The sequence below is a fragment of the Crocodylus siamensis genome, chromosome 13, assembly GCF_052110815.1.
Source record: "Crocodylus siamensis isolate JL-2025a chromosome 13, ASM5211081v1, whole genome shotgun sequence".
Lineage (NCBI taxonomy): Eukaryota > Metazoa > Chordata > Crocodylia > Crocodylidae > Crocodylus > Crocodylus siamensis.
This window is the reverse complement of record NC_143407.1, coordinates 149,322-164,586: the sequence shown is the minus strand read 5'-3', so window position 1 is coordinate 164,586 and position 15,265 is coordinate 149,322. Positions and strand designations below refer to the sequence as shown.

The 15,265-nt window shown below is 53.2% G+C and overlaps 1 protein-coding gene across 7 annotated transcripts in view; it reads right to left on the bottom strand.

Moving 5' to 3' along the window:
* NGF (nerve growth factor) overlaps window positions 1-15,265 on the bottom strand; it is a 66,428-nt gene that overhangs the window by 17,402 nt on the left and 33,761 nt on the right. For 5 of the 7 annotated variants that reach the window (XM_090026068.1, XM_090026070.1, XM_090026071.1 and 2 more), the window contains exons 2-4: window positions 11,699-11,838; window positions 1,554-9,079; window positions 1,260-1,396 (exon numbers count right to left, since the gene is read on the bottom strand). In XM_090026068.1, the coding sequence (XP_089882194.1) occupies window positions 8,354-9,067 (714 nt within the window). In that variant the 5' untranslated portion in view covers window positions 9,068-9,079; window positions 11,699-11,838 and the 3' untranslated portion in view covers window positions 1,260-1,396; window positions 1,554-8,353. Of the gene's footprint in view, window positions 1-1,259; window positions 1,397-1,553; window positions 9,080-11,451; window positions 11,583-11,698; window positions 11,839-15,265 lie in introns of those variants that run through there. The other 2 variants (XM_090026069.1, XM_090026074.1) reach the window with 2 other exon arrangements.

Sequence of the window (15,265 nt, the reverse complement as noted above, 5' to 3'; positions counted from 1 at the left end):
TGATGGTCCTTCCTGCCTGTACCAAACTGTGACGGAGGGAAGCTGTGGTTTTGCACCAAGACCTGGTTGTGTTTCATTGCTGGGCAAAGTGTCCCATGTGTGGGATTTGTCTTTTGCTTTGTTAAAGCACTTGAATAAAAAGGTGTTATGTGCATTAAGGGGGTGACTGTCACCATCTCTGCAACAGTTGGGTGGACAGGATGTGAAGGTGCAAGCTTGTATTCCCGGACTGCCGCTAGACTCTGGCAGGGAGGTTTTGCCCAAATAGCTTGGGGCAGCTGTAGATGCAAGTCCCGTGCCCTTGCTATCCCCACATCGCAGCCAGTGGGTTTTGTCAGGAGTGGGTCCAGATCAAGTGCACAGCAACTCCAACCCTGCAGCCAAAGGCAGTGACAGGAGTTCCCCCGAGCGAGTAACCACTGCGGGATGATGCAGCTTGGAAGAGCACGGCCAGGGACGGGCTGGCGTTGCTAGCATTGCTTTCGGCTGCCCAGTTCAGCGAGGAGCTGGAGACGCTGTGGGACAGGTGCAGGGCACGAAGGTAGTGCGGAGGTGTGTGTGACTCCTGCCCTGTAACCGAGTCTTGTGGGGGCACCGAACTTCCTCTGCACTGCAATAAAACCCCAAATAAGCAGGGCAAGGCCAAGAAACTGTGACCAGCTGCAGGGCTGGGGCGTTCGGCCGGCAGAACTTTCTGGTGTGGCCCAGGTGCCGACGCCAGCTGAGCTGAGCAATCAGAACTGTAATTACCCACCCGCAGGCCTTCAAAAGTTCTGCAAACTCATTAGTCACAGTGCTGGCAAGAGGGCGAGTCCCTGCCAACTTGACAGGCGTGCCCGCTGTGCAGCTCCCAGAAAACGAGCCGCGTGGCCCGTGGCACAATCGGCCGTGGTGCTCGGCGCTCCGGGGCCTCTCACCCGGGTCGGGCTTGGCTTGTGCAGTTTGTTCCTTCTCCTGAAATCCCGGGGTGGACGTGGCCGTTTTGCACGAGATCCCCCTGCTCCGTTCAGAATTCCAGCATGGTTCGCAGCCCGCCTCAGAGCTGCTCCGGCTTGGCCTCAGGCAGCTTCTTTTCAAGTTACAGTCATAGTCTCTGTCAGTCTTCACGTTGCAAACCAAGATGATAGAAACAAGCAAGCCGCTGCACACCCAAACATGCAGAAAAGCCGTGGGCTCCCTAACTCGCTCTGCAGATGTATCCACAACCCTGATAAACATCTTAAGGACCCAACCTGCATGGATAATTTTGCAAAGCTTACCTCTCACAGGAAATGATGAGGTAGGGAACGCCAGGGAGATGTGTGAAACGGGCCCCCACCTGCTAACTCTGCCGCTGGCTCACGCTGAGCGGAGCTGGCTTGGAGGACTGCTGTCTTCCCAGTCCTGTCAGTGATCTCTGCAATGGAGACAAAACAGGGAGAGCTTCAGCCCCTCTCCCAGGGATGAGGCTGCAAACCCTCCAGCCCTTCCCCGCACAAATCAAGAGTCGTGACATGACAGAGAGGTTAGACGTGTAGAGATAAAATAATGAAAGTAACGTGTCCAGGTCTTACCAAGCCCTTCACCCCCAGCATAGCGCAGACTCCGCAGGAATGTGGTGTACAGCCCGGGGAGGCACCGGCGGAGTGGGGTCTTCAAAGGAACTGCAAGAGCGCATTGCTAGTCTCCGAGATTAGACCATTTCTTTCAGACAGCCTTAGTAAACACTGCATACAAAAACCCGTGGTCTTGAACTCCAGCTCCCCCGCCACTAACACTGAGGCTGTACATTTAACTTTTGCACCATGCCTGTAAAAAGGTGTACATGATTAATGAAGTACAGACCTGTGTTTACTTGCTCTTGTGCTGCTGAAATTGTTTTGAGAGCAGCTCACAAGGAAGAAAGATTTATTTATATGCACCGCATTGCACTGATAGACAGGTACAGTGATGGATTTTGCAAAGGAAGAACTTGTTAAAAATCATATAATGTTTTATGCCTTTAAGCTATAGGTGTCACAAAGGAGTTTTAAATGTTGAAAGCTTAGCCCAGGAAATCTTATCACTAATTAAATTGTTCTGGAGCAGAACAAGCCCAGCTCTTTCCTTTGGAAACTGTTTATTTTATTTCATTTCTATTTGACTAAAAACGTAACGCAGCAGAAAATAAAGCGATGATTTGAGTGATTTTTGGAGGTTTGCTGCTCCTGTATGAGAAATCAGACCCAGGGTCCAAGTTGCAGGTGGCTTCTATAGAAAATGTCTCTCGTTCCATCCAGGCCAAGCAGCTGAAGGAAATGCTGCTGAATCCATCTGGGGATTTCTTTTTACAGAAGGCAAATAATGAACTGGGGAGAAGAACCGAGTTCCTCACAGGCTTCCCAAGTAAGCAGCATCTCAGAGCCCGGTGAGTGAGACTGGGCCCTGCACACCGCATGGGAGCGGGGAGAGAAGTCCCACAAGTATTACTACTGAGCTGATGAGCGAGCAGCGTGCTACCAGCACAGGGAAGGAGGGGTGTCCTTGAGGGAAGACCCCCCCGGCGTGGGCCATCTGTTCTGTCCGGTGTTTACGGTACTTTCTGGAGCTGGTAAACTTATTTTTTTCTGGAGGTCAACACTTGGGGTTTATAGTCCATAACCCACAGAACTGAGCTCCTGGGTGTCTTAGCACACTTCATCCAGCCAAAGGGGAAAACGAAGGCAGGGTTTGAACACGCCGGTGTTTTTGCAGTGCTTTGCACCTTCGGGGGTCTGAGACTTGACGTGGCTTCGTCTGTTGTTTCTGAAGCGATCCCCTGCTCTTCCCAGCGTTTTGCTTGCTCGCCTTCCGACAAGTCGTCTCTTTCTCGGAGTTCCCGTCTCACGTCACACTGCAGGTATCACAAAGGCCTCCAGGAACGAACAAAAAGACATGGGAGAGAGGCTGAAGAGCCTGCTCGCATATGTTGGGGTGCTGCCAGCACCAAAAGAACTGGGGAAACAAACACCTTCCAGTTCTAGCAACAAGTCCTGATGACCATGGCCAGTTTTCCTGAGGAGGCCTCCAGCTGGATTGGCCGGAGGCACAAAGAGAACTGGTGACATAACTTAGAGGCCTTTTCATGTCCCACACTTTCATGGACTATGGGGAGGGGCTCGTGTCAGCTAGAAGCAGAACAAAATGTCCGAGCACTTTCCACAGAGACAGTCAGAGTCCGCACAACGATTGTTCCTTGTGAGCACCGGCTTGATCAGACAAACGCGATGGTCCCTCGCATCTTGCTGTTGCGGTGTGAATGTCAGTGACTAGGTCTTGGCATCTTGTGCAACCAGAGGATGCGGCAAGCTCAGACGTGTTAATTGCTCACAGAACGCAAAGTGGATGCCAAAGTTTTATGTCTTATTTCCCAATGTCCTTAGCTGGCAGTTGTTCAGCTCCAATTTAATCTTTGCCCTCTTCGCCAGCTCATCGCTAGAGGTTTAATTGCATTACCTGCTCCTGTGTGGCACTGTTATTCTGTATGCCAAAGCAAAGCTGACACTGGCATTAACAACCAACCCAGAATATTCCTCTTGATCCACCAGAAAAACAACGGCAGCCTGGATGGGCCTGTCAGCAGATGTCCGGGAGTGAAACTACCTACCTGCAATGCTCTCCCACAGTGATGAATTTCCTCTTCTGATTCAGCCGGGACTCACACAGTAACCGCTGCAGCAGCACAGTCCGCTGAAAGGGCTGCGAGACAGCCTAGGCCCCTGGCCCCTTCAGGGATGGCTGAGAAAGTGGCACCAAACTCAGCTGAGCGGCAAAGCTTTAAGTGCCACATGCACCTCAATGGCAGAGTCCATAACGTTAACCTGCTCCACGCGGTCCGTGCTTCCTTCCCGCGGCAGGAAATAAAATTCAGCCTCTTCTACCGCTCCCGCTGCGCCCTTTGTGTTGGCCTGGCTGGGCCCAGAGGGCATCAAGCTGTAGCAGCCGGACAACCCTGGCCGGGTGCTGCAGTGCCACAGGCTGTATCGGGCAGCTTTCTTATTTCCCACTGTGGAAGGGCAGCCAGGCCATAGCCTGGGTGATGCTGAGCTGTAGCAATCCTGCCCGGTCCACACCCAGGTCACCAGCCCCACTACTCCCCAGTTTCTGACCACTAGATGTTGCCCCTCCTCTACTCATCCTTGTGGCATCGGCCCAAAAGCTAAGAGTCCCATGAGGCAGAAAGGGGCTAGGTGAGAAGGCCCCGCTGGCTCGTCAGTTCCCCAGGAAATGTCCACTGCCAAGGCCGGTATCGCTGTTAGGAGCTGAGCACTGCAGCGAGAGCAAGGCAGATTAACACACGCTCAGATGTTGATGCTTAAACAGGCTGCTCTTCCTTTGACATCTCAGCACGCCGCTGTGCAAGCAGTTGGTGCAGGCCCCTTCACATAATAATAAGCAGTGCTGGAGCAGGATTATTGCTGTCACTGGCGAAAAGCTATAATTAAGACTTCTCAAGATCTATTGATTGTTTATGGGCCCAAAGGCCCCTTGGGAGTGTCACAGATCTGCATAAAGTTCTCTGATTTGCATTTGGCGTTCTGATTTGGACACCAGATGTGAATGCTCGCTCTTACATGCACATCTGCAGCTGCGGGGAAGTGTTGGCGAGTCCAGCAGGAGTTGGCATCAGGCCTCGAGTATCCTGCTCTTGCTTCAGACCGTACCACGGAGCGTGCTGCGTGCTCTGCCGGGAGTGCCCGGGGCGGGCCTGCCCCGATGGCCCGGGGGCGCTGGAGCCTGACCGCGGGGCCGTGGGCTGCCAGGCCTGCTGCTGGCAGAACGCATGGCCCAGAGCGCCCGTCTGCAGCTGAAAGGCACCTTGGAGCCAACCTGCAGCCTGCCCCTCTCCTATGGCTGTACTGGCTCACACAGACAGACGGGCCCTTCTTTCACCTCCCACCTGACTCCCCTTTTCCTCCCCCGTCCCTGTCTTTGCCCTACTGTGGGTCAGTGTGAATAAGCCAGAGGGGAGAGAGCTGTCCCACAGCCTCTGCCTTCCCCAGGTCGTGTCAGGGAGCTGCTGAATTCCCCCGCTGGATTGCAGCCCAGGGTCTGCGTGCGCGCCCGGGTTCCCGCAGGACAGAAATCTGCGGGGCAGCTTGTGCGTCGAATCCTGCACATGCTGCTGACAGCAGAAACCCACTAACGTGAACCCGAGGCAGGTTGCCACCCACGTTTCAGTGACTCCCCGGATGTGGCTGTGTCTTCTGGAGCTGGATTGGCGCCGGCTCTTCTGAAGCGCTGGCAGCAGGAGGGCATGCGAGTGACTGGTGCCAGCGGGCCCAGGTTCAACTCGGATTGGGGTTATTTTTAAACCACATTCTTTCAGTATGACATTGTAAACGTGCTACCTTCTGCACAGCGGAACAGATCACCGAATGCTGCCCTGGGAAACGTCAGAAACCCCGCTTCAGTGACATCAGCGCCGTGCGGGGCCCGCGCTAGCGATCCCAGCCAAGTGCATTTAGGTGCAAGCACAAATGCAAACATGGAGCAGTCCTTCTGCTGGCAAGTCCACGCGCTTCCCTTTGCACATCTCCTTCACTGCCACACGGCAGAATTCACCCGTTTGCGCCGATATTTACGTTTCCGTCCCCATGAAGAGAGGCTCTGCTGTTGCCCCTTCTCCCCAGGCAAGTGCCCCCTCCTGCCCACCCAGCTGCTCCTGTACCAGGCAGGGCGAGTCTGGCAGAGGCACGAGAGGCGATGTGTAGCCGCAGCATTCCTGCGCGTCGCAGGCTGCGGCCGCCCCGAGTCGGGAATTCCAAATACCAGCGCGAACAACTGTGTCAGGATCCAGGTGCACGAAGCCCTCCCCGCCCCGCTGCCCTGCCCTCCCCTCGGGGCATCTCCTGGTAAGGCAGGGACTTCAGCCGCAGCGTAGATCACTGCTGATGGGGCTGCACGAAGCGAGGAAACCGAATGCAAACCTCTGCTGGGAACAAGGAGCAGGCTGGCGGCTGAGTGCAATACCTCAGTACCACGCTACAGAGCAGCACGGCAATGAAGAGATACATACTTTATTAGCAGAAATTTTGATCAAAGTCCAGATTTATAATAATGACCCCATAAAGAGTTTATCATCAACTATAAGGCCGCTCAGGCTGAGCATTGTTTGGCAGCAATCTCGCCCTTGGCAAGGATTTGGTTTAAGGTGTAGCTGAGAGCTGTAAGGGGGCTGGATGGGAAAGGAATGCCAGCTCCTACAACTGCTTTGCAATCAAAAGGCCCATGTCAGAGCTCCAGCACTCTTTGAAGAGACGCCAGGTTCTGCACATGTTTCAAATTATCAAATACAATCCTGAGACAATGTTCGAGTCGAAGCTTCATTATGTCCAGTGGTAAACTAATGCCAGAGTCTCGATGCACCAGACAGAGCCAGAACTTGCAGAGACTTCTTCCTCCTCTCCCTGAAGCCCCCAACTTACGGTAACGCACGTGGCTAAAACACAGCAGGGCACACCGGCACCGTGTCGAAGCTCTGCCGCAGAGGTCTAAACCCAAATGCACGGGCAGGGAGGAGCTCCAGCATCGAATACATCTTTGCCTTGGGACACTGATTTTTCCTTGCTGCTTCTGCAGCTGCTATCTTCCCCCCGTCCCCACCCGCCCCACCCCAGCAGGTCTTCAGGGTCTACTTCTGCGCCTGTCCACTCACTCCAGGATCTAGGACAGGTCAGGAGCACCCTGGAGCCTGCACCCCCCACCCCCCCGAGCAGAGATGAAATCCGAATAGGAGGATCGGGATGGAGCAGATGAGAACTACTCGACGCTCCCTGCCTCGAACCCTGCCCAGCGCAGCTCTCCATGCACCCGCTGCCTCTAACTTTGCTCTTGGGTGGGCAAATGTCTCTCTGCCGGCGCTGAGCTGCCCCACAACCTCTCGCTAGAGGCGGGTGGAAAGCAGCACGTGGACCATGGACACACTCCTGCCGGACGGAGCGCGAGCAGCCAGGCAGTGCTGGCACGGGCAGGGCGGGGTTCCTGGTATGTGCCTCCCACTGCCCGCCCAACAGGCATTATTTGAACACAAAGCATATTTTTGTCTAGGGCTGCTTGTTTCCCGCTTCGAAACAGGCTGGAATGCAAAGATCCATGTGGTTATAAGTGAGAACTGGCACATAATTAAATGCGTGGATTATTTCATTTCCAAGAGACTAGGAACTGCTGCTCCTCTGCTGCCTGCACAGGGAAGGGAGGCTCCGAGCAGCAGCATTTGCAGGGGAGGAGATGCAGGGCAGGAAGGGGGAACCTTTCTGAGCCTGGGAGACCCCAGGCTACAACCCTACAGATATTTGTGCTGAAGTCATTTCTGGGATGGAGACCGGCTGCTTTTCCAAAGGAAACAACGGGGAGGCTTAAAGACTCTGCTCCCTGCACCGTGGCTTGGAACGCCCAAGAGAGGCCTCAGGCCGGAGGCTACACCACGTAGGTCTGTAAACCAGAGCACTCGCAAGGGGGGTGGGAGCACGGAAACCACGAGCTGCTTTTGGACTGTTCTTACCGAAGTGCAGCCACAAGCGCCTTTTTCATCCTGCACAAAAACATTCGCTCCCACACCCAAGATGCTATCGCCAAGGTCCCCACCCCAAGTGAAATCTTACAGCTACGTTACAAGCCACTAGAAGCAGAGATTTCTGATGGGAAAATTCACGAGTCCATCACTCCATGGCACCGCAGCAATAACCAGGGTAGAATCAAAACACAACTGCCTTGTTCTCTTGGCCAACAAAGGTGCCAGCAGAGCTCCGGGCTGGTTGGTGTCAGAGCAAAAACTAATTTGGCAACTTCCTCAGCTCCCCCGAGAGTTTTACTCTGAGATTTCCACCGTGGCACAAAGAACTACTGTACTCTGCATGAAAGATCCCTGGGGCAGGATTGGGTCCCCTGGGCTGACTTGTCAAATCTCGTTTAGCTGGAAATTCCTCTGTGGGTTTTTCCAAGCTTTTACAAATTGGACAAAAACATTTTATCTGGAGACCCAAAATCACAATTTTTCACTGTGGAACAGCAGGTTTTGCTTGGGAAAACTAGCTTTTTATATAGGAGAGAGTGGAAAAAAGGTGAATGCTGCAAAATGTTTCCTTTTCCCAGAACTGGCTGATCTCGGTGGCTGTACAGGTATGTGCAGAGACCTCCACACCTGCTGGGACTCAGCTGAGCATCTCCCAGGGGCTTGTCATGGCACTAAACAAAGTGTACAGCACACAGAGGGCTTCCCAAAATGTTTAATAAATAACGAGGATCTCTTTTTAATGTATAAACTATAAATATACCATGCAATTCTTATAACTTAAAATAATTTACAGGCTGAGGTAGGGGGTGGGAGGATGTGGTCACCCAGGCTTGTTCCGTGTCAGGGTCTTCCTGATTTCCGGCTGAGCACGCACACGCAGGCGGTGTCAATCCGGATGAACCGCCAGGCAGCCTGCTTGCCTTCCATGGTCAGCGCTTTGACAAAGGTGTGTGTCGTGGTGCAGTAGGAGTTCCAATGCTTTGCATCGATCCCCCGGCACCCACTGGAGACTGGCTTGGGGTCCCTGCACTTGGTCTCAAAAAAGTACTGCTTGAAAACATTGTTGTTAATGTTCACCTCTCCCAGCACTGTCACCTCTTTGCCTTTGATGTCAGTGGCTGTGGTTTTGTCCCCGACCCACATGCTGACGCTGTCACACACCGAGAACTCCCCGCGGTGCAGCACGGGGTGGGCCATCCGCTTGGCTCGCATCGTCCTGTTGTGGGGGTGCGTGCTGTGCGCGGGCTCGGTGCTGCGCCTGGCCCCCGACACGGGCGGGGGCTGCGTGCTGAACAGAACGCGAGGGGACCGGAACCGCCGCTTCCTGAACAGCCTAGGATCCACGGTGACGTTGGCCGTGGGCCCGGCTTCCCTGCGGTCGGCCTTCGGGGAGGGGTGCGGAGCAGGCGGGGGGCCCTGCTGTGCTCTAGTCCGGGGGGTGTCTGGCGTGGTGGCTCCTGCAGGACACCCCCATGGGGCACTGTCCTCCAGCTGCGGTGCTGCCTGCGCGCCGACCCAGAGAGCTACGATCAGAGCGTGGTACAGCATGGACATCACGCTGCGCACCTACAACGGAACAGAAACCCAGCGTTACTGCGGACGGCACCAATGCAGGCCGAGCTGCCGACAACAGCGGCCTTGCGGGGCATCTGCTGTGGGAGCACGGATCGTACGGATCTCATCAGGTGCTCATGTGTAAGCCAGATGTGCCTCTAGAGCAGCTCATTCAAACAGCATTAATGTTCCTAATAAAGTGGGAACACTGGGAAATAATAGTGGGATTCTAATTAATTCCTTCGGTATTCGTTATTAGTAGAACATTATTTATGAAGCACTTGTTTGGGGTTAGAAATGCAGAGACCATCTGGAGGCTGTGTGTTCCCTGGGGGAAAATATCCCCTGTGATTTCTGCAGCAGCCTCGAGGCCCTGGGCGGCTGCCTACCAGGGCTGCCGCGGGCACGGCGCTGGGACTGCCTGTCCTCAGACAACCGCGAGCAACAAGTTCCACAAGTGTCTCTGACTAGCAGCTCCCGCGCCAGCGCTGGCCGCTCAGCAAACAGGAGAAAAATCCATCTGTCTGGGTGTGCAAACACGTGAAATACATTTCTTCACGTCTCTAAGAACAATATTAAGGCCCCAGCATGGCCTCGTGAGGTACCCGCCCCCACGTCTGCTTGCTCAGCCGCAGGCCAGGTAACAAGCCAGCAGCAGGCATCCCGCGAATGGCAAAGGCATTCACCAGGATTGAAATCTCAGCAAAGGGCAGATGCCGAGTTTCCTCCACGGAGCATTAATGAGCAGAGACAGGGAATAAACAGAACTGAAAGAGGCTCCTCCCTGTCTCACTGCCCTGTTTGCCTGACATGTTTCAGCTGGCCCCGGGCTCTGCTGCGTGTCCGGCAGGCACGCTCCAACTGGACAAACGGGGCAAGTCCACTTCCCGTCGTGTTCCTCTCCTTGCCCGGGAGAGGAGCAGTTACTGCTGACGCGCCCTTCCCTTTGTGCTCGGACTCCCTCCGCCTCAAGCGCAGAGGGTGAAAAGAGCGTGGGCCAGTGCTTCGGGCCTTGCTAACTGAACCTCCCAGAGGCTGCAGGATCCTGAGGTCCCGCAGGATCTTGTCAGGAAACTTATCTCAGATAAGAGCTAAACAGTGGGTGATTTGATGGATTCAAGAAACTAGTGGGAGATGCCAAGTGGGGGGAGTTTCTGCAGAGAGCAATGATCCTCAAGTCCCTGAAGCAAGGGGAGGGAGAGAGGGAGGCCAAGAGCCACGTTAGCAATCCTCTGTGCAGCAATCAAAATTGAAGGATGGAGGGAGAGGCTGGTCTCACTGCTGAAGAAAATCCTCACCAGTCCAAAGTCAATCTTGTTCAGACTTACAGCGAGGTTGGGGGCTGCTTCCTTTCCTGCACGCTGCCTGGCCCTGGTGCGCTACGTAAGGAACGGAGCTGGGAGCAGCAGGATCGCCAGGCTATCTGCGAGGCAGCCAGTAACCCCCTGTGCTCCGACGACTCAAATTGGAGTCAGATGGTTCGCAACATCTCTACGGTTTGCTTTTTCCAGCAGAAATGTTATTGAGAAAGGGCTGCACAACAAAATCCAGACGCTATCGAAACATGCCCATAACAGCCCCAACCTATTGTGTTTACATATAGACTTCTGTTTACATTTCCTTCGAAAGGAAGCAGAGCTTGGCCATGCCAATTCAAGGCGATTCTCTAGTTCTGTTTCACGCGGGATTCACTGGTCTGAAATGCAGCCAGGGTAAATGTACTAAGGTCACCGCACTGAACTACTCATGCCCAGTTGAAACCTCCTCACCTGCCCCTTTGCCCCCTAACTTTGCAACTGATCCGTATTTCCCCCGCTGTGGCAAAGCTTTCTGCTGGGCATGTGGCAGGAGGTAGGCTGGCCAGGAAGAAGGTGTCTGTTTGGGATTCGGGGACGTGCAAAATGACACAGGTGGCTACACTCAAGAGGCCGCGCTGGCTGGCACAGCCATGTCTGGAGCACATACGTGCTTGCTGGCACTGAGGGCCATCCACAGAGTTACTCTGTTTGTTTCTATTCTTTCATTCCCAAGCTCAGCAGTCACTGGACTCCTGCTCTCTGAAAGTGTTTCAAGTGCATGCCAAGGGAGGCTGAGCTGCCAGCCTTAGGCACACAATGCAGGGGCATCCCTTGGCAAGCTCTGGCCACGTGGGTCATCACCAGCATGTCAGTTCTAGGAGCTCATCCGCGAGCGTGGTGAGCGTTTTCTAGCAGCCGCGACTCCCGCAGGAGTCGCTGCCATTAGAAGAACGGATGCACCTTAGCGGCCAGAAGCTGGGGACGTGCCGTGAAACTAGGAAGCACTTAGCGGAAAAGGTGACTGCTCGTTCCATAAGCCATAAATGCACCGCCGGCCACCTTGGGGGGTAGTAAACGAGTAGGCACCTGGAGACAAAGCAGGTCAGTTGCAAAGTGAGCGTGATGAAGTCTTCTGCGCTTCCTGCTCTGGAGCCCTGACCGGCCACTCCTGGGGCTCGGGGAGATGCCTCCTTTCCCGCAGCCAGCCAGGGCGCTGCCCGGAGCCTTTTCTGATGCCCTCCCTCTGGCACAGCAGGGCTGACCGCCATCTGAGGTGGGCGGGCGCGGGTGGGCTGTTGGTCTCTCTGGACGCGGTTGCTCCGCCTGTGCTTACCTCTGGGTAAACTGAATAGAAAACCGCTGGCCAGGGAGGTCTTTATTGCGTCCAGACGCTGAGCGGAGGAGGGATGCTGCGTGCCATCAGACCTGTCTGACTGCGTGGCGGAGTCTGCCTGCTGCTCTGGCTGGGCCTGGCTGCAGGAATAAAAGGAGCTGTTTCAGTAACAACCCAGAAAAATGAGCTTTTCAAGCAAACCTCCCCAGCTGCGAGCAGGAGTTGAAACGGGGCCTGGCAGCTGCCCTGGTGAGAAGCCTGCTTGCTGGGCTCTCTCCACCGGGCCTTTTACCCTGGTTTTACAGCCCAGGAGCTGCCTGCAGTGCATCTTGCACTATTTTTCATGGATGCAGTCCTTGCAGCACAGCCACAGATCAGCCTTATCCAGTGGCTGAGGCTCTTTCTGGCTCCTCTCTGTCACAACTCCTGATTCCTGACCCCTATCCAGCATCCTCCTGTCTCGCCAGATGCAGAAGCAAGGCAATGTGGGAAGGTGATGCCTTCTGGTGCTACCACTAGAAACCAGCCTGTGACCTGGGTCCAGACCTGTCCTACAGGGAGGGGCCAGTCCAGCTGAAAAGCTAGGATGGTGCAAAGCACCAAGCAAGTGCAACCGCGGTCAATCCCTGAGTTCCCTGAACTAGCACCATGGGTCGGGACAGCACCGCACCCAGGGCGAACCACTGTGGGAGGAGGCCTGCCCTACACTCGGCAGTGGTGTGACCACACATCGGTGACCTGTGCTCTTCCTCCCTCCTCCTGGGACTGGTAAGAGCCTCTCCTACCTGTGAGGTCCATTACATAAGGTCCCAGGCAGCAAAGCACATGTGATCAGGCCTCACCCCCCAGTACGTGAATGCCGCAGGGCTCTGGGAGCGGCTGCCGTGCTGGAAGGGGCCCGGCGTGGGCCGTGCGAGAGGTGGCAGCCGGGACTCTGCACACGCCTGGCAGGGGATTGTGCTCCTGGCACGCAGGCAGGAGAGACACTTCAGCTGTTTTTCAGACTCAAAGGGCTGATCTACAGGGGTAAGCAATGCCTTTGAGTGCGCCTGCGTCTGGGGGGTGCGGCTACAACAGTGCCACCGAGGCTGCTGGGTCTTTGACTTGGGAAGTCAACAGACGCCACATCCCACTTCTCTGTGCTGATCCCAGCACCCTCGAGACGCGCTGGCTGCCCACGTTCTGCAGCAGAGTTCATTCAAAGAGGAGGTTTCAGCATCAGGCTGGTGACAATGACGCGAATGTGTCCAGGGTTAAACAGCCCGAGAGACAAACGTTCTGTGCTGTAGGTCTCAGTACGCTGCATTTTTGCAAGAATGTACTAGTAAAATAATAACCCTTTCAATGCAACCCGTCAGTTTAGTAACACTAATGATAGAGCTATAATATACACGCCACTGCCAAAAATAATCCAACAACTTTTCCAACTGTTCTGCCACCCTAAGAAAACACAGCCTCCCTCCAACTGGCCACTTATTTCACCACAAGAGAGAGTTTTGTCTCGGCAGTTTTTTTTCACTGTTCTTTTACTCCCGGCTTCCCGGATTCACCGTGGTGGCAGAATCCGGTAAATGAGCAGTGTCCTGTGAATGATGCTGAAGACGGCGTCTGTTGGTTTCCATCAGGCATCCAAGTCTCAGGGATTCAGATCATCTCACAGAGAAGTGAAATGTACTTCACTTATCTTTTCTGGTAGTTATGCTAGTTTACACCCATTCCACAAATATGTCACTTTGAATGGCAAGCCATGCATTTTTCCTCTCTCTTTCTAGCCTCTTTGCAAGTGGCATCTTCTAAATGCATATAACATTCGTCACACTTGAGTGTCTCGTGGTGATTAACATTAAAACAGAACACAACCCAACACTTAAAACTACTAAAAAAACCCGGGCAAGTGCAACCTGGAAAAGGCAATAACCACATTTTAAATAACCCTTCCCCCTTCTCTCTGCTTTGATCATCTGTTAGGACCTGTCCAGCATACAACAAAGGAACACCAGAAAGAAGCAGAGCTGCCTGAGATCAGCTGCAAGCCAACAAAGAGCTGAACACCACGATGGTTATGGAAAAGATGACCTGTGTTAAACAACAAAGAGAAAAGAGACTCTCTCGTTGCCTGGGAGGTCTCAAGCAGCGTGCGCAGGCAGATGTGGGCAAAACAAGTGGTGGCCCAATACCACACAAAGCAAAGAAACGTCTTTTCCTTTGACTACCATCCCACATGCTCTAGGAGCGGCTCGTGACAACAAAAAGAACAAAAGGGATACCTTGTCTGGCTATAGACTCATTTCATACTTAAAAAACATTTACTCCGGAATGGATACCACTGGCTAAGATTATTGACATTTAAAAAAAAAATCTTTTCCTTAAGCTCAAAATGCAAAAATTCTGCCTCATTGATCTTAGTGCTCTTACGTTTGGGAACCTGTTGGGCTAGGGATATACTGCCCCACTGGAAGAATCGGGGAACAGCCTGTTAGAACACTTTGCATTTTGGCAGCAGCAACTCGTACTAGAAATAGTTTTAAAATCTATTAAGGAGCAAGACCTCATTTATTAAAAACACGGTAAAATCTGTCTTGAAAACTGCAAAGCTTGATCCAGGGTCCTTATGATGGGGAGGGAGAAAGACCTTTATAATGATGAAACAAATTCAAGTGTATGGCAATGGCCCCCTGTCATTCTATTAACACGCAGTAAGTCCCTGCAACTTAGCCTCCAGCACAATCATCTCTGTTCCCTGCAACATCACTGCTGCAGAAAAGTGGAGCACCCCCGCACCCCCGCCCTGGCAAACTGAATGGTTTCACAAGAGGGGATACCTTAGCTTCCAGTGTCCCGAAAGGCAGCACATGGTTGGGTCTCTGTGGTTAAGTGAGGCCTGGGGAGCTTTTGTTGGCACCAAACCAGAATGCCCTTTCTTGTTCAAGTTTGTCAGACTCCTAACATTTTCATTAGGTCTGGAGAGGGGGGGTGGTATAATTTTAACTGACAGGATGGGACTCAACGATGCAGGAGGTCTCTTCCTGTGCTCTGTTCTTATGAAATTGGCTTTTATCATGAAATATTATTATATGCACTTGGTGGTAACTGCCGAGACGTCAACAAAGTGGTTGGTTCTAATGAAGGCTGGATTTCAAGGGTATTTTTAAGTTTATGTTTAAAGCGGATTCATTGAGCTCTTTCATTAAGTCGGTAGCAAAGGTCATGGGGGGATGAAAACCTGCTATCCTAAATTTACTTGATACACATGTAATTACATTCCAGAAAGTTCACAATCTTCTAGTGTTTCTTAGTTCTGGTTCCATTTGACCATGACATCATGAACAAAGGACAAGTTTCCACCAGGGAAATTCACTCAAGGGCTAACAAGAGCTCCACAGTGCCTGTCTCTCCCCAGGGACTTGAATCATTTTGAGAAAGAGAATCCCCCAGATTAAGAGCAGATTTCTTTTTTTCCCACACCTATAGAATGAAGGAAACCAGCCGCTTTCCCCTTCACCACTAACCTAGCGCAATTTAGATAGTTAAGATTCAAAGGACCACGAATTCCAGCGATTCAATTCC